The 19,262-nt window shown below is 44.1% G+C and overlaps 1 protein-coding gene across 1 annotated transcript in view; it reads left to right on the forward strand.

Moving 5' to 3' along the window:
- Positions 1–5,280: 5,280 nt before the first annotated feature.
- Positions 5,281–19,262, forward strand: part of CAPN1 (calpain 1) — a 245,531-nt gene continuing 231,549 nt past the window's right edge. The window contains exons 1-2 of the mRNA XM_078660425.1: positions 5,281–5,416; positions 12,591–12,895. Of these exons, the coding sequence (XP_078516551.1) occupies positions 12,629–12,895 (267 nt within the window). The 5' untranslated portion in view covers positions 5,281–5,416; positions 12,591–12,628. The remainder of the gene's footprint in view (positions 5,417–12,590; positions 12,896–19,262) is intronic.

The raw sequence follows: 19,262 nt of genomic DNA on the forward strand, positions 1-19,262 counted from the left end.
CCCCTATGGTAGGTGCATTGTGTGTGTAAGGTAGGACATGGCTTGATATGTGTAGCATGTCCTGTTAGTGAATCACCCTCCATTTTGTTTTTACTGCTGCAAGGCTACCGGTTCTCCATAGGCTAGAATGGGCAGACTGGCTATTACATCTTATAGTCCTATCTGACTCAGGGAACATGGTAGAAATTCGAGTTTAGTATGCCTGAGCTCAGAATAATAAAATACATCTTTTAGCAAAGTTGGTTTTAATATTCTGTGTTTGAAAATACCACTTTTAGAAAGTAGGTATTTTCTTGCCTAAGCCTTCCAGTGTGCTCTGCTGTTATGTGTATTGACTGCTGGGTTTAGAGGGGCAAGGCAGGCTGAGTCAGACCTGGGTTGCATAGAGAGATCTGCATTGAGTACTGGGGAGGGGTAGCTTCTGGACCTGAATAGGGCTGTGCCTGGCAAGGTGAATGCTGGCTCCACCTCCTACTGTGCGTCTGATGGCAGACCCCCTCTTTCTGAAAGGAAGGATGTAGCCTGGTAAACAACGTGCTCCAGGCCTGAGCAGAACTGGTTCTGGCTGGGTTCAGTGACTAGAGACTTTTGAGAACAAAGAATTTTGGGGTATAAATATCTGTGCCCAAACCCCTGTTTTTTGTATTGCTCCTGTATGTCAAGAGGAACCTCTGTCTGTATTACTGAAGGAATCTGTAGGAGAGGACTGTCCTTGTGCTTGTGTGCTGTTTTATGGACTGGCCTGCAGTAATTCCCCTTGGACTTGGAAGAAGAGGGAAAAGGACTTTTGAGAGTCTTTTATTTTGCTAAGCAATCACCCATGGGCTTGAAGAGAGCTTGCCTCCTGCTGGAGTCACAGGCACATCTGATTCCCCCACCAGCCTCCTGATTCCTCCCAGCGAGGATTTCTATCTGCAGGTGAGGCCCCTGTAAGTTCCAGGGCCTCTAATTCTACTACAGAGAAGAGCGTGCTGAAATCGTCGCCAACGCCCGTTTTCGAGCCGCTGCAGCTACAGAGCATAAGAAAAATCATTGTGCTGCTGCCGCCGAGCGATCGCAAACCCAAGATCATCGCAAGCTTGCGGACCACAAAGTGCTCGCTAACGCCCGAGATCATCGCATCGCACGTTTGCGGGCTTGTCGAAGGCTCGCTAACCCCAGAACATCGCATCGAGATCACCGTATCACGACATCGCAGATGGGGCACCGTGCGTCTGCCATTTTCCTCGCATCGCACACGGATCGCCGCTCCCTCGCGGCGCGCCATTTTCTTTCATCGCAACAAGATTGCACACGCAACAGGATCAGCGCATCATCCTCCCTCGCGGCAAGGATTCAACGCATCGCCGGCCTAGCGTGAAGAAGTCTGTCGCGATGTCCCGCACACACCCGCAGACCGGCCATCATTCTCCCTTGCGGCAAGGATTTAACGCATCGCCGGCCTAGCGTGGAGAAAATCATCACTACAGCTCGTTTGCGACATTTTGCTTGTTTTGCTACGAAATCCAGGTACTTTGTAAGTAAAAGGGTCGCAGAGATCCCTGCCTTGAACTGAACCCCTATTTGAACACTTTAAACTCTTTTTGCAGCTTTTCAAGAGTACCCCCTTTTTCAGTATTGTGGCTTTTTACCGTTATTGGTCTTGTGTTAAGTCTATATATAAAGACACTTATTTTTTATAACTACTTGTGTGGTGTCCCTTTGTAGTGTCCTTCACTGTGTTACTGTGTATGATCATGAATGCTTTACACACTGCCTCTGAGATAAGCCTAGCTACTTGTGCTACGTTACCACAGGATGGGCAGGGGTTATCAATGGGTGTAGCCCCCTTACTCTGACTTAGGAAGAAGGGTCCCTACTTGGACTGTGGCCAGCCACTGCCAAGTAGAGACCCCCATTTCTAACAGAGAGTAGGCTTGGAACACTCCTAGGTCACAGAACAAAACCTTGACCTTCGAACCACCATAGACAAACCTCGACCTCTGAACGTACGCTAGATTATTGTGTGCGGTGGACAACAAAAAGTGAAGATACCATTTTAACCTGCAGTCTGGTCATTTAGTACAGGGTACATGCCCAATTAAAGTGCGAAGGACATTTGTGTCCCAGTACTTGTTGAACTGGTTACAGTAGCCTTTGGCCACAGTATTCAGCATCAGTTTTTTTGCAGTGTTAGACTAACCGGTTTATTTTCTGAGATCATTTGTTTCCATTAGTTTGACCTGAGTCTGCCTACAACCATTGTGCAGTGTTCTAGAAATTGTGCATTAGCATGCTTGGAGTGATACATTGGACTTTAGAAGCTTGTGGCTGTTGCCATGGCCACCTTTTCTGATTCAGAGAGTAGTGCTAACCATATTCCTGAAAGTACTGGTTCTACACCAATAGTCTTTTTTTAGAAATGTTTCGTTTAAAAAAACAAATGACGTACTGTTAGTGCCACAAGCCCTATCCGCTTTGCAGTTTATTGCTTCTTTGTCTTGTTTCGTCTTCAACCCAAATTCTAAATAGTTCTCTTCGGGAATATAAACCTATAATCACATAATATGACAAAGGGTGCAGCATGTGGCAAAAGCAGGGCTCCACTAATCTTTTAGTTGAATTATAAGACTACTGATTTGTGTTACCAAATCTCAGCTATCTTGTTAAAAGGACTTGGTTATGAGCAGTTGGCAAATTCTTTGGGATTTGTTGTCAATTTCCTTTCATCTTTATGTTTGTGTTAGCACGTTTACTGTACAAAGCCACCTGAGAAGGATGCATGCATTAGCTGGAGTGTGTGTGTGTGTGTGCAGCTATGATGTTGTTGTGATCATCAATTTTTGTAAGGTGGCATGTCCCCCCGGAGGCTGGGTGCTTTGGTCTTTCCTTCTTCACTAAGAGGTTGACCGAGACCCCTCGATTGCTAAATTGAGAATTTCATATTGTATGGCAATCCTAGTGGGTTTTGCACATAGCTCCTCATTCTGTATCAAGAGTGGTTGTTTATTGGACAGATTGTCACATATGGCAAAAACACAGACACGTGCTGCACATGCCTTCTGGTTTTGGCATTTGTAGGGTGCAAATTCTGCCATGAGAATAGTATTGTAGAACTTGCGGTAGTCTGACTTTCCAGGTGGTTCCGGGATTACCTTTGCATACTAAAATTTGATTCACTTTGTATATCTGCAATTAGCAGGGGGTTGGCTGAGGTCATTTTTGTGTCATAAGTGTGCTCACTTAACTACATCCTTCTTCTGTAGGAGGCGTCCCAGCAGATGAAGCCTTAGGCAACTGCTTATGTGGCATATTCTGCCTACTATACAAACTGAGGTATACTGCATATACTCTCTCATTATATAGGAAAGACGCTGATGTATTTTGCAAAAATCTCTCTATAAACTGGGCCAATGGAACTGTTATTCTGCAGCATTTGTGGTATAATTATGAATTTGCCACATAATTCATCTGCTGCATAATTTGAAGAGTTTAACAAAAAATGTGTTGCCTATCTCAAACGGATCAGTGCAGTGGAAAGCACTTCTCAAAGGTTTTACTGTTCACTTCTTAGTTGCATATTGCTATATTAAGGTGTTAGACTAGTACCAATAAGGTGAAATGTCTGTCCATGCAGTGTTAACACATGTAAGAATGATAAAATAATGAACTGATACCATTACAAAATGTGCTGACTCATGCTGCATGATATGCATTTTATTGCTGCATAATTTAGTAAGCCATGCCACATAATTTGGTCCTTCCTTGCCACATAATTCCAGTGGCCCTGACTATATACCAATAACTGGTTTAAATTGCTGTCATTGCCACCTTATGTTGCAAAACCCATGCACATATGTACTATAAATGTCACTGGATGAGGTACAGTTTACATATTGTTCTTTAGTACGTGGGATTCTGTAATCCCTATATAATTGCCAGTCTCTAATTTCTTATAATAGGCGACTTGTGACGCACCCAGTTGCTGATTATAAGGAAAAGACGTTCTTATATCACAGTGCCTTCTGCCAGAGCCAGCATCCCATGTGAAAGGCAGGTCACGGAGTATTATTGAAGCAGCTGTTTAAAGCAATAAAAATGAAATGTTGCTTTTCTTTCTTCTGCTCTAGTTTTCTAGTTTACAGTGACAAGCAGAGAGCACATGTTTATTGTATGCACTCCTTAGATAGTTGGAGAAAAGCTAGAATATTTCTGCATTTTTCTACGCATTCTGAGCTCCTGCAATTTTAAAAAAATATTTATTTATAAAACGGACTTGTATTGAACTGCTACTAATGTCTGTTTGCAACAAATATTGAACTGGTTTTTAATGTTTAGGTTTTCACTGAGGTTTTATTTTTATTCTTCATGTTTGCAAACATGCTTGCTCTTTTATATGAAAGAGCGATGCACCTAGGTTTTATGTGGTTTGTGGGAAAGGTGATGGTGTGACCATGTATTATATGGGATAAAGTACCCCCTGGTGTTCATGATCAGGATGTCACCTTGGAGTTCCATAACTGTATAAAGGAACTTAGACTTGAGCCTAGTTCCTCTATATGGTTATAGAACTCCGAGGTGACTTGCAATATCTTTATAACGTACTACAGTGGGTACTTTTTCCCCATATATTATGTGACCAAAGCAGATGCATATTGCATATATTACCCCAGTGTGGGTTAAAAAGCTGAAATGTACAGTGCATATATTGTTATAATATATGGCTGTTGCACACCTTGTTGATTAGTACTGTTTTGCAATTGCACGTATATAGCTTACTACACATGATGTGGCTGTGAAGCGCTTTACGCTGGGCACTATGCTGGGGCAAAACCCAGGGTGGGAAAGATTTCTTTATTTTTCACAAATTAGCAAAGATCTTTGCCTTCACACACCATAAAAACAAACACACCTAATAGTACTAAAACCCCATGCATGCTACATAAACCTAACCCACGCTACTGATGGTGCAACTCCAGCAGAAAACCGAGTGCACAGAACTTAACATTGTTATGTTATTATGCGGCAAATGCTGATGTACATTGCACCTATCAAAACATTATATGGCTCAGTCTGAGGTACTGCACATCACCCTGCACCAGAGAGGACCTAGCAGTAACCTGCTGGTTTCGGGTAGGGTGCTGTTTAGATGAGTAAGTTACCGGCGTTTATTGCACACACACACACACCCTGTCGACAAGTAAACAGGCCCTGCCCTGCATGTGAGCCCGAGAAGGCATTTGCATGCGAGCCTCGGGAGGAATTTGCAGCTTATCTGTCATTCTGTGTGTACGGGGCGTGGTCGCTGCGAGCCTTTCACGGGAGCGCGTGGGCGGCCCGGTTTTACTTCACGCACCGCAGCATGATTCCCAGAAGAAGCGTGTTTCTCCCTGCTTGACGATCGCCTGAGAGACAGTAACTCGGATCGCTCCTGCAGGTATTGTACTATTATTATTCGTTTACTTTAAAAAAAAATACATATATTTCTAAAGTACGCAGGGTTTTAATGCGTTTGGTGTTTTCATACAGCTTTTTGTGGGCCGCGCTGTACTTTCGACATTTCATACCTTGCAGGTCGGCACACGCACTAGCACACGGACGCTGCCATCTCCTCGCACAGCGGAGACCGACCTGTCTTCCTGTCTGTCTCTCTCTACTTCCCTCTCTTTCCCTTCCTCTTTTTTTGAAAGCATGTTTTATTGATTTGGAATGGTACCATGTGTTTCCCTTCCCCTTTAATCCTCTGAAAGCAATGCATGCTTTTACACGAATACTGTAGTAACCCAACCCTCCAAGAGCTAAACCAGACACAAAATAGAAAACATACAGTATTTAACCATCGGACTTTACAAATCACTTAGTTTTGCATTCGTTCGCCGTACTTCTCAAGAAAAGGACCCCAGGTCTCAGATTTATCGAACTAGTTATTATTCTTCAAAGATTGTCGTTCCATAGCTGCCTGCTCATTTCGTTCTGTGTAATCCTCAAGGACACCTTAGGCAGTGACTTTCAGTTTTCTATTTTTTTATTTTGCCGGCTGTGATACCTCGCAGTACTAATGCTACTGCCTTTGTTCTGACTTTGTAGGCCTCCGAAAAGTTTCCGCCAGTTATTGTTGTGGGAAAAAGGTGCCAAAGCTCCCAGACCCCCCCCCCCCCTCCACACGTGCTTTTTACAGGTGCATCCCGGGATTGTTATGTGCATGGTGGCATTTTGTGCATTTTGGGTAGTCACTGAAAAATCAGTAGTAGTTGTGTTGGAAGAAGTGAGTTGTGTCCGAAGAAGGGAGACGGTGCGCTCTGACAAGTCTAGAGTTGTTGTTACTTAGGAGCCGATTTATGTGTTGGTGGATGGCCCAGCCAGGTGACTTGGTGCATAACTCTTTTGCCTTCGATGGAGGTGCCACCTGCCAAATTTCAAAATGGCTTTCGGCTCTGCAGACATTTGTCCATACACTGTAACTTTGCCGGATGGCTCTGTCAAACATGACGAAGCTATACGTTAAAGTTACATTTGTTTTTTAACTTTCAATAAGTGAACCCATGAGAAGCCAATGCCCTACGACCATGGAAGTTTTCTCCCATGGTGAGATGTGCATTGACCACTTTTCAATGCCCCTTACCTGCAGGTCTTTCCTGGTGTTGAAAAACGGCCGTGTCGCCCATCTAAGTTAGGCAGACAGACGTAGCCAAACCTCCGATGGACCTTACTCTGTCTGGCCATCAGAGAAGTTTGCCCATGGCGGAGAAAGTAGTCTCCTGGGCTCGAGTCTGGGTACCACGCGGGTGGACGGCGTCCCCCCCCCACTTATTTTACCGGGAGCTCGATAACTGGAGCAAATGGAGCCACACATTCACTCTTTGGCCTCTCTGGGGCGAGATCGGAGCTCATTCAGAACGCTGCTCATGTGCTGGCTTCTCTGATGCAATCGCATCTAAGGGGTGAGCGAGGGGAGGCAATGAATCTGATGGTGCAAGCCACCTTTCGTGACGTCACTTCCTGTCGTGACGTCAGCGTCCCGCCACTTCTTTTTTTAGGACTTGTCCCCTGGTAGTCTCCACTGTCGTCAAACTATGGTCCACCCACATTTAAATCAGGCGGGCTAACTGCATCCTTGGCCGGGAGGGAACTCCATCGCCATTGGGACGGAGTACCCTCTCCACCAAGATATAAATCTGGCCCTTAGTATCTGACATAAAGCCTTGCCAGTAAAGATGGCTCTGTCCCCTTACCTACCACCCACACCACAAACGGCCCATGACATGTACGCTATCACACAACCGGGACTGAGCACTAAGCAGATACTGTCTGCCTATTGACTTCAAAGTGCGAGTGAATGTCAGTCGTTTACGATACGGGTCAAAATAAGGTGAATTGAGATGAACACTATTTTGTAGCAAGATCTGGGTTTGGCAAACAGGTGACTCCGTTAAAGTCTGTGGAGGCATTTTGCTTGTCAGGTGTATAAATAAAAGTGAAAGTGTGCGACACCCGCCAAATGCCTGTGAGTTGACAGGTATGAAAGTACGTGCTTCAGCGATGTCCTGCACCGGCTCTGCTTTGCGTGGCCTTCGGGCATGCACATAACCCGCAGGGAGCTCGGTGTAAAGTAAGCATCCTTGTATCCTGTTTAACTACCGATGTCGGTTCGCGGCCCACCTGGCGGAAGCACTAATGGTGGCCCTTCCTCGGTAACTGGTCGGTGTACTAGGCCTAAATCCGAGATCCGTGGATGCGGGGCGTGCCCAGGGGCCTTTTAAGACGGGCAAGACCTCATTAAAAGTAAGAGGGGGCTGCTCCATTTCTGTAGCCTACTCCCTGCCTCAGCTGGCTGAGCAGGTTTTGCAGGTTGTGCATGCTTTCCAGTTCTAAGCAGGGAGTGACGGAGATTAGCTTTTGCAACCCAGCCCCGCCATCGTGCATCTGGTCTGTGAGGGAATGAACATGAATGGGCCTCAAAGCTGAGCAAACAGTCAGGGTTTAAAGAAATATGTATGCAACATGGACTGAGTGAAGCGAGCAATAGGCTGCACTCAGCCTGACCGTGTGGGGGTCCTGCTGTGTTGTTAATGGCGAGTTGTCGCTGAGTAGCACTCTGAAAATATTCCCACAAATGAGCAATCCCGCCCCTATGGTGAGTCTCATGGAATGAGTGGGGCTTAATCTTAATGTATGTGACAAGTCACGTGGAAATGTCTATGACTCCACTGAAGTATATGATAAAAACGATATTGAATGAGAGTGACTATATCAATCTGAGGACAGTAATAGGGAAGACTTTATTGAAATGTTGCAGGACAGTTATGTAAGGAAGGAGTACGACTGCACTGAAGCTTGTGAAGGTAATGCGATGAAAATGAGGGCGTATTTGCGTGAACTATTAGATAATATTCTATAATCTTTAATTATGTGTTATCATGAGCTTGTTTTAAGTTTGTCCTTACATTTTTTGCAATAATCAAGCAGTTGGTATATACTCCACCATTTAATGTTCATGCACAACATTTGCAGTTAACCCTTTGGAGCAAAGCGGTGCAATATCGCACCTTCTGCAGTGCACATTTTATCACATTTTTAGCTTTCTGACTACTGGTCTTTTGCTGGTTGTAATTGGCCTACTTTAATGTGTTATTACCACATTACTGAGACTCCACGGAAAGGTACAAATGTGTTTTTCAGCTGCGACACCTCTTCCGCTATCACCACCCTGCTCTAAATAAGTGTATTAGTAAGTGGCTTCTCTTCACTTCCATTCCACGCCCCAATGAGTCCACTGCTTACCTTGCTCAGCCACCCAGTAAAAACACCAGCATATTATCTAATGTCCAGTCAGGCTTCCGTCCTTTTGAGAGGGACAGAGACCGCTCTCATGGATATCAGAGAAAAGGCAATGGGTCCAGAACACCAAGGGGGGACGGTTTAGCTCTGGCCCTGTTGTACCTCCCGCCAGCTCTTTTTAATTTTTTTTAATTGATTTATTGGAATTTAACAGTACTTGAAAGAACAACGGGTTCGCATGTCAAGTCATACATAGCAGGTATCTGTACAGAAAGTAACCGGTATTCTAACAAAACAGTCATAAATGATAATTATCCAAACATTGAGTTGGATAAATCCAGGGGCAGGGGGTGTAAGGGAAAGAGGGCAAGCATAGGTGGTGAGGGAAAGGTTCGACTGGTTCAAATGCCGGTTGCTGGGTCATATAAGCAGGATTAGTGACCAGGTGACTCATGTGAGCATTAGTGGGGAGTAGGAAAAATATTGGGGATTGGAAGAGTATATGGGGAGGAATCTTTGTCAACATCTGATGGGTCAATATCCGGCTCCTGGCCTCCGGTGTAGATTCGCTGGCTTCTGAAGGGGAGGTCTAGGAACCTACATAGCAGCAGCTCCTAGTCTGTGGCAGTTGGGCGTTGGTGCGAGCCTTTGGGGTCTTCCCAGTGGAAGGCTGTAACCGCAGTCTTTGCTCAGCGAGTCAGTGCGTGGTGCCAGACCTCCGCGGATTGTGGTGTCTGATGCATGTCGGTCATGGTTATGGATCTTTTGGCTAAGGTTAGAGTGAGATCGAAAAATATACAACAGTTTTTTGTCTGTGGGATCGTTCGTAGACACATAAAGCCCCCACCTCCTAGGAGGTCCTCATCGCGACCTCATCGCTTCTCAACAGCACTGTCCCCCGGAAGGATTGCACCTGAGAGCAGTCCCATAGCATATGTTTCATGTCTGCTGCCGAAGTGCTGCATGTTGCGCAGGAGTCAGAGGTTTCTGCTGGCCAGCCGCAAACAATCAGGTTTCTTATAAAGTGCGACTACTCACCAGTGAGGGTTTCAAGGCGCTGAGGAGAGCTATAGAGACTATGTAATATGTAAAACTGAATACATTTTAGTCTGCAATTACTGGACTCTTTTCTGGGAAATCTCAGCCCTTTATCCCACTCCCTCTCTTTTAAGTGTCTACCAAAATCAGTTTTCCATGCGTTCCACGGGGGTTGCAGTTAATGGCCATTTGGGCAGTTGGGGCACTAGTTAACCATCTGATCTGCCGACAACCGCTGCCCAAGATGTAGAGGGCTTGAATTACCTGGTGGGTAGCCAGCCCTGTGTTTTATATATCCCAAATGTCTCTAGGGACCCTCTGAAGCGCAAAGTGTGTATGAGGATTTGATCCTCATGGAGGACTTATTGGTCCTCCAAGGAATAAAAAGAGAGAGATTGACTGTTATGGAATAGATCCCCCACAGTCAAGTTTCCGGCCTGATCCCATGGCTGAAGCTCCCACTCATCAATTGGGCAGCGGTGTATCGAGAGACCGAGCAGAGGTATCATGGGTGCTAAGGAGTTAAGTGGTGCGTGATCTCCAGCGAAGCAATAAAGCAACGAAAGGGCCACTCCGAGAAGAATGGTATGGCAGCCAGGGGGCCAAGTCCTCAGCGCTATGAATGTTAGAAGCACAGCTCAACTAAGTGGGGGCCCATCGTACACATCTCCTTCAGAGAGCGATCGGCCAGCCAGTGGGAGAGCCATTGTAATTGGGCAGCTATGTATTCATATTCGAAGATAGGGGTTCCCAAGGCCGCTGTGCTCTGATGGGAGCTACAATTTTAAGAGCGCTATCCACCGACGAGAGTTGGGAGTTGGGTCGTATTAGGTCTCCCAACAAGTTGTGGAGTTTCAGAAATAACTTGCAAGGGAGAACAATACGGAGATGACCTCTTTGCTACTGTGGACAATGAGGTACTTTTAAATCCGATTTTTTTAAACATCTTATGGAGAGCTTATGATGGGTTTAGATACTTTCTAAATGAGCATGGCTAGCAGATCAAACTAGGCGAGTACTCCTGGTGCTATTGCACTAGACCGTTGTGTGCCCTAGGACTCTGCCCTATCCTCTCGATGCTATACATGTTATCCCTCATTCACCTGATTTAAACGCGAGTACTGCATTGTCAGATGTACACAACATTGCACAGTTTCTTTTTGACCTTAACTGCAATCCATAGAGTTGGCCACAGTGACAGACTGTCGTTTGGAAACCTCTAACGGGATGAGAATGAATTACATTTGGTCTAAACTGTCAGCCATTGATTATAAGTAAATAACCGACTATTTAACAAGATATGCACTGGCTTTCCCAAATAGGCCTCTTGCCTGCCCCATTGAAAATGGCATAGAATGTGGTTGTTCTCTGCAACGCTCAGCAATCATTTGACACTTAATCATAGGCCTCCTTTAAATCTGCCTTTTACTATTTATAGGCTTGTTCTAAAATCTGCTGTTTAACATTCAAACATATAAATTACTAATGCAGATAGTTCTGATATCCAGATTACAATACAGTGTGCCCACTTATTCAAGTGTCCCCATAAAATATTTTCAGGCACTACAACTGACAAAAAAAGGAACCATCTTTATCAATTATGGTCTAAGGAAACATTATTTTATTTGCCATGAGAGCCTAACCATAATCTACTAGATCCAGCACAGAGCTCCGTGCCTAAGTTGAAAAAAATTCAAAGAGAAGTTCTAAAATACCCATCAGATTCTTCTCCCTCTCTACCAATGAGTTACACACCCCTGCTTTTCTGCTCTGTCTGAAATTTGGATTGTCCCAAATGGCACTTTTCTAAATTTGGAAGCGGATCATAAAGAGTTGCCGGGACAAAACTCAGGCTATATACACCTCGAAACGGATGTATGACATTACAACGCATGCTTTTACCACGCATGCCTTTACAACGCGGTTTTTACAACGCAAACCTTTACAGCGCGTAGCGCTTTGGGGTGCTGGATAGGGAATAGTTTAATTTACTATTCCAACTCCAGTCCCCGTGGACACTAGGGAAGGTGTTGGATAGTAAATTAAACGTATTCCCTATCCTAGAGCGCCCCCCAGCGCAATGCGTTGTAATGGTTTGCGTTGTAAAAGTTGCATCGTAAAGGCACTGCGTGGTAAAAGTTGCGTTGTAAAGGATGTTTCCCCCTCGAAACATCTCAGACCTGTTAACAGTTTCACAAGATTTGAGCATATATTAAAGCAACATCTGCTTAAGCTGAAGACAATAGATGGGTGCTTTCTTACTCCACAACTAAACTTTATTAATGTATTACTGTAAAGTAGGTATGTCACTTTTTCTTTTTACAGGATGCGGATGATGTCACAAGTATGCTGTGATAAATAAAATTAGAGACCGGTTTTCTACACATTTTGCAGACTTCCAAATATTATTTTACTATAACAGCTGGAGCAAGGATTTAATGCTTATTCTGTGTGTAAAGTTGTGTGTTTGTCATGTGGAAAATACATTATCAGAGCTCTCTGCGAGTGTCTGTAATCGAATAGCGGGGAATGCTGAGGGCCAGGATTGGGGCTCATTGGCAGAATGATACATAGGTTTTGGCACTGGCTTATTGCGGGGTACTTCAGTTCAGAATTAAATGCCATGGCAGAATCGTATGTGGGTCTCCGCACTGGGATAATATAGTGTACTGGAATTCATGATAGGGGCATTAACACATTTTTGTATGGATAGGAGTATTGGAATTGCAAACCTATGTGTGACTGATCTGGAACACTTGAACTCCTATCTTTTCTTCTCTCTTTCTCCCCATTAGTTTTGCTAGTTTGAGTCTCTACTGCTCTCCCGACGAGGATGGAAGAGGAAGTGATATGTGCAGTGTATGCAACGGGTGTTTCAGCTCAGGTGCAGAAACAACGGGACAAAGAATTGGGCATAGGGCAGAACGAGAAGGCCATCAAATTTCTGGGCCAGGACTATGACCGGATTCGACAGGAGTGCTTGCAGAATGGAACCCTCTTCAAAGATGACACCTTTCCCGCCTCTGCCTACTCTTTGGGCTTCAACGAGCTTGGCCCCAACTCCTCTAAAACCTATGGTGTGAAGTGGGTGCGGCCATCGGTAAGTAAAGCAGCATATAATAAAAATGAAAAACCTTCTTATATGGCAGTACTCCTATTGCTGGCCCTGACTGGCGATAAAAAGAGGGCTATCCAGTGTCCCTAGGAACCTGGCTATGACCAGAACAGAAGTTTCTTCAGTTTAATTTATACAGTATTGGCATTCAAAAGGGCAAATGAGTTGTGCCTCGAGAAGTAAGTATGCATCAAGTGACTAAAAGTAAACAGACTCACCAAAATTAACTAATATTTGATGCATTTTTACAAAGCAGAACGTGGTACCAGGTGGTATAGGTGACAAGGTAAAAAGTGGAGACTGTGCAGTGCTGAGGTGTATCTAATGTGCAAAGCTACCGGCATGGAACAAAATAATTGGTGCTAACAATTCTGTATCTGAGGAGACTATATGTAGACTTTTTTAATGAGGTCGCTGGTGAGTTTGTAAACACTGATCAAGAGACCGGCCATTAGGGATGATTATGAATGTTTCAATCCGGGAGTCCTACATTTTTTTGATTTTTAAACTCTTTATTATCGACTGCACAGTGTTAATTACATCAAATCGAACGTACATTCTGTATAGCATAGTCGTTTTCTCATTTTCTCCCAGCTAAACATAATTACCGATTTACATAAGCGTCATGTCATCTCAAGTAGCAGAAAAAAAGGTATAATCTCTAAGACAGTACTCAAACATGTTATATCGTATTCTCGCCTACAGGATTGTCGTTATACAATACAATATGTCATTTTAGAACCAATATCGACAAATAATGAACCGTAATCCCATTCCTCCCCCTCCCCGCATCTCCCACCCCTACCCAACTCGTCTCCTGATCTCAATGAAAGCCAATATGCGCCACTACTCTACAGTAATGTTGAACAAACCCAATACATTACAGGGGTTCAAATAGCCTGCGCACAGAAGGATTCCTACCCACCCTCGGCTGAGCCTTGGGCCACATAGTCTACATGGTTTCACTACCTATCCGCCTGTGAAGATATCAATACCATCCCTTCCAATTCTAACATCATGACCTCCCAGTCCTGTGCTATGGGATACTTCCGCTGGCCTCTCTCCTCCTCTCGACGATCCGGGAGTCCTACATGATGGGTCATCATCAGGACGGTGTCGATTAAATAATTTAGGATTCATAACCCTAAAGAAACCTAACATAATAGAGGTTTGAAGGGGGCAATTAAACAATTGAATTGTAGGAGAGTCCTGTTGATGCAGTCAATAGCATAACTTGCAATACACAAATTGCGGGATGCCCTTGAAGTGTCACTTAAAGGTCTTGAAAAGGTAGAATTGAAAAAGTGCCCTAGAAAGCCAATGAGTCATCTCTCCGGTTTAGGCCAGTGAGTCATCTCTCAAGTTTAGGCAGGCCTTACCACGACCAATCTGAGCTACCTCAAATCTAAAACAAACAAACAAAACCAAAAAGTGAGTAATCGGCCTCCAAAGGCAGAATAGGGCATTCTTCAAAACAAGTGAATTGGAGGAGCGGCTTACCACACCAATCTCGAGGTCACAAGAATTCTCTAGTATCTAAAAAGGTCACAATATGAAAGAACCTAAGAATTGGCATTATAAAAACAGAGAGGCAAGGAGATCTCTGGATATCGAGGAAGGCCTTCACCTGGCAGAAAGGAGAGATGAGCAGCTGTGTGAAACCTTCAGTCTCTGCCAGAGCGGGTTAAAACAAGGATCGCAAGCAGGCACTTATGTAGTTACATCAAAAATAGGGCAGCCTCTGGAAGCTGGAACACCAAAATCAGGGGAAAAATATGTAGAAATAATTAACATTTGCAGGAAACCGTTCTACGATGGAGGAAAAGGAGCTAACTAATTTCCAATTCTGATTGCCATATGAGGTGTTTATAAGCCATAGGTATGGAAAAAAGACCATCATTTTGAAAACAAACTGCTGGGGGGAGGGGAGAATCATTGCAACCAGACAGTTAAAGGGGCTGGGGGAAGGGCACCCTAGTGTAACTCTAGCAACAGGAATTAATTGCAGGATATAATCATTGTATCCAAGTAATCAAGCTGGAACCATGGTATACAAACCTTATGCTAGTGCACAATAGTAATATATAGATTTTTAGACTGAGAACAGTGAACTACTGAGAGGTTTTTCATTAAGGAATTCTGAGTGACATGAAATAGACAACAAGGGCGATTCTCGCGTTGTCTGTGACGTCACTCAGAACCCAGAGGTGTAAAACATTCCAGTAATTCCCTTTTATCCATCTATAATTTTGTTCTGTATGGTCCCAAAAATCACTTGCCTCTGCTTTCAACTATTATGCAGAGGCGCAATGGGATGCTTTACATAACAGGGCCTCTCCCACTGTTCCAAATAAAAAAATACATTGTCTCCTGCCACCCACCCGTACCACTCTCTGTCCCTTCCCTTCCATCTGATATTGCAGCTGCGCTGGGCACTTTCCAGGACTACTCTGGCATGCTTTCTGAGAGCCCAGCTGGGGCAGCATGAAATTACTTTATGGCATAGTAACAGTGGGTAACAGCTTTTGTTGACAACTATTGCTACTACATAGGAGTCAGGTATTGGTTTTGAATCCAGGTATTCACGCCATTGACTCTCTACCTGAGCCATACAAAACAGAAATATAAGCGATTAAAGAACATTGGGCATGGCAATGATAAATTAAAACATAAGGCAAATGCTTTCAACCGTAATATTGGTGACGAGCACAAAGAAATGAAATCCGAGTTGTTGGCCTGAACCATGTGATTGGACTGTTATGACTTCGCTGGTTTAGTCAAAGGTGTCCATGAAGTTTATTCACCTGCATTCTCTTTGAAGGAGTTTCCTCAAGCGGTCATCATTCCAGTTTGTGTTCTAGGGTCAGTAACCTGTTGGCATATATCTATCTATTTGTTTGTGGTTGTGATCAATGAGATGGTGGAACAAAAAGAACGTTTGCAGTGGCCCACCCACTCTGGCTATTATGCTGTAAATTGCAAGACCTAGGGCCAGATGTACTAAGGTTGCCGTTTGCATTTCTTAAATAGCAACTCCATAGAAATTGCTGTCTAAGAACTGCAAAAGGATATGTAAAAAATTTGCGATACCCTAATAGCAATTCCTACAGATTAGGAATTGCTATTAGGGAATCGCAAATTGGAAATGCCATCGTATTCCTGCCGATGGGCGGAATAGGAAATGGTTTGCATTTCCTAAGTTGTGATTTCCATATAGGAAATCGCAATTTAAGAAATACAAAGCCAAAGGTGACTCTGGGCTTAAGGACCCCCAGGAGGCACCCTGAATTCCCTAGGGCACAAGCAAGTGCACATATGCCCTGGGATCATGTGTGTGCTTCATGTCACAATACAAAATGCATTTTGAACACATTTTTTATTTTGCAAATGGTTACCATTAACTTGAAGTCGATGGTGATTGCATTGCCTAAACTCCTGATTTGCATTTAGGAAATGCTACGCACTTGTACTTTAGGGATCGCAAATTGGTAATCCCTATTTGTGATTCCTAATTCTCGGTCGCAAATTGCGATTTCTATAGGGTAAAAATGGCAAATTGCAACCGGTTTTTGCCCTTGGTACATCTATAAAGGCCATTTAGCATTGCTTAATGGGCCAACGCAGCGATTTGGCCCATTAAGAAATGCTAAATGAATTTGAACATCTGGGCTACCATCTTCTGAGCTTTGTCCAATACATGTCTTAGAGCACGGTAACTAGATAGCATATAGAACGTTGGTGGAATTATAATCAGTATGGCTGGCCAGGTTACTCATAGTAGTGTGGTATCTCCAGCTGCATAACCTTCAGCATGTCCTTATTTAGCGAGCGTCTTCCCACTTGTGAAAATGTTTACTATCTCAACAAGGCAAGCCAAATGCCTCTCATAGGCTTCATAGGGGGAACCCACCCGGCAAACGATTCCTACTCTAAAAAATAATAGATTCCTTCGATTGACTTCAGTGGCATCACCTTTTAAGAAAAATCAATTTCCCCCTTCCTTACGACTCAGAATAAGATACTGTCCATTACAGACTGCACTAAATAGCTTCCCTTGTAGATAAATGTTTTGAATAATGTGTATTGTATAGTGCTAAACATGGTTTGCAAGCACCTTTCACAAGCTGTTCTCATTTTGTAACAGACAAGATACCAGGACCAGTTCTGGCATTGAGGATGCAGGAGTGAATGTTTAATTATAGAACAAAAAAACTTCATGCAAGAAAGGTGTCGACTAGCTTTCAATACGGTTTATTTTTCTCTTATAGGGAAAAGCTTGGGCACACTCAGTTTTTGTGTCACTAAGCATGCATGTGCACATGCTTGTGTATTTGCTAAGCAAGCCTACCACATGAATATGTATTCAGTATTTTTCTCTCTCTCGAAATGCATTTTAAGCAGTCATAAAGTATGTCTAATAGCCCATTTGACAACTATAGGAGTCATTTAGGTTTAGGTAAAGCAAACAAGGAGATGATGATGGACGGAGCGCTAAAACTTATCAGACACTCGCACTCACTCCCAGTCACAGATCTGGGTTGAATCCATCATTGTTCTTTAGCTCACTTTGCCACCCCTGTTCAGACACAGCTATATGCAAATCAGGCTTGACCCTGTGTCTCATGGGAACAGTCCAGCCTGAAATGCCAAGCCATGTCTTCCCTGGACCGGAAACAAGCATCCTAGGACTGGTTTCGGACTAACAGCCCTCATCAGCCAGGCTAGCCTGAATCCAGTGGCAAAGTGAGGAAGAGACCCCCTTCTGGGCATACCCTGCCAACCTAGGACGAACAAAGCAAACACAAGGAGATGATGGACGGAGCACTGAAACTTTTCAGACACTCCCCTCCAGTCACAGATCTGGGTTGAAACCATCATTGATATTTATCTCACTTCGGCACCCCAGTTCAGACACAGCTATATGCAAATCAGTCTTGACCCTGTGCTTCGTGGGTCCCGTGCTCTCCATCTCACTGGAGTCAAGCTATCCTGGTTGATGAGGGGTGAAACCCCGAAACTGGTCCTAGGATGCTTGTTTCCAGTCCAGGGAGGACCAGGCCTGGCAGTTCGGGCTGGACTGTTCTCATGAGGCACAGGGTCAAGACTGATTTGCATATGCCTGGGTTTAAACTGGAATGGTACGGTGAGCAAATAAACGATGGATTTAGGCCCAGATCTCTGTACTGGGGTGAATGTATGACATTTATTTATTTATTTATTCAAAGTTTTATATAGCGCGAACAAGATCCTTACAGATATCAGAGCGCTTCACAGAGACAGGGGTAGGGGCAGCAGGAATGAACAAGATAATGGGAGCAGTATAGTAATCACTAACATAATAGGATAACAGTAATGTACAGAAACATATCAATATACAATCGGGTAAACAAGTAATATAAGACGGCACAAGTCATTGATCCCACTACAGAAGGGTTCAGGTAAAACCTTGGATGTGTGGATGGCTTATACCAATTTCTTAGGATAGAGTAAGCACTGGGTGGGGGCATCAGGAGGGTGATTCAATAAACCAAAGTGTATCATATATTGGTCGGTAGTAAGAGAGTAGCGTAGTAGTGTCACCATCAAGTAGGAGTATAGTGCCAAAGAACAAGGTGATCAGTGATACAAAGCGATGCAGAGTCTCAGATCCAGTACCTATAAAGTTCAGGAGATCTTGGCCAGAAGGATTGTTTTCACCTCTTTCTTGAAAAGTGCAGTGGAGGAGATAAGCCTGGTTTCCGGAGGGAGCGCATTCCAGATCCTGGGTGCCATTCCTGAGAAGGAGCGCTTGTATGTTTTTTCTTTCCGGAATCTACGAGGTTTCAGGAGTAGATTTTTTGTACTTCTATTGGATCTCGACCCTCCTGATATAGACAACTTTTGAGCGAGGTAGTTGGGTGCATTGTGGTGCACGGCCGAGTGTGTCATATCTGCAATTTTTAGCTGTATTCTGGCTTCAAAAGGCAGCCATTTTAGAGATTTTAAGTCTGGGGATATATGCGAATGTTTTCTTGAGCCAGTAATGAGTCTCGCGGCAGCGTTCAGGGAGGCTCTTAGGGGTGCTGTTGTGGATAGCGGGAGTCTGCTGAGGGCCACAATTCCGTAGTCTATGCGAGGGATGACTTAAGCTTGTACAGCAGTTTGAAAGTCTTTGGCAGGGAGGAAGGGTTTAAGTTTCCTCAGTGTGTTGATTTGGAAATTAGCTCCTTTTGTGGCTTTGCTAACGTGCTGTTGCATGTTGAGCTTGGCGTCGACTGTGATGCCTAGGGATTTCGCCGAGTCCACGATGGTAGGTTGGACATTGAGTGCTGTTAGGTTATTGAGCCAGGTTTGGGTGGTGGAAATTTTCGCC

The sequence above is a fragment of the Lissotriton helveticus genome, chromosome 9 (genome assembly GCF_964261635.1).
Source record: "Lissotriton helveticus chromosome 9, aLisHel1.1, whole genome shotgun sequence".
Taxonomy (NCBI): Eukaryota; Metazoa; Chordata; class Amphibia; order Caudata; family Salamandridae; genus Lissotriton; species Lissotriton helveticus.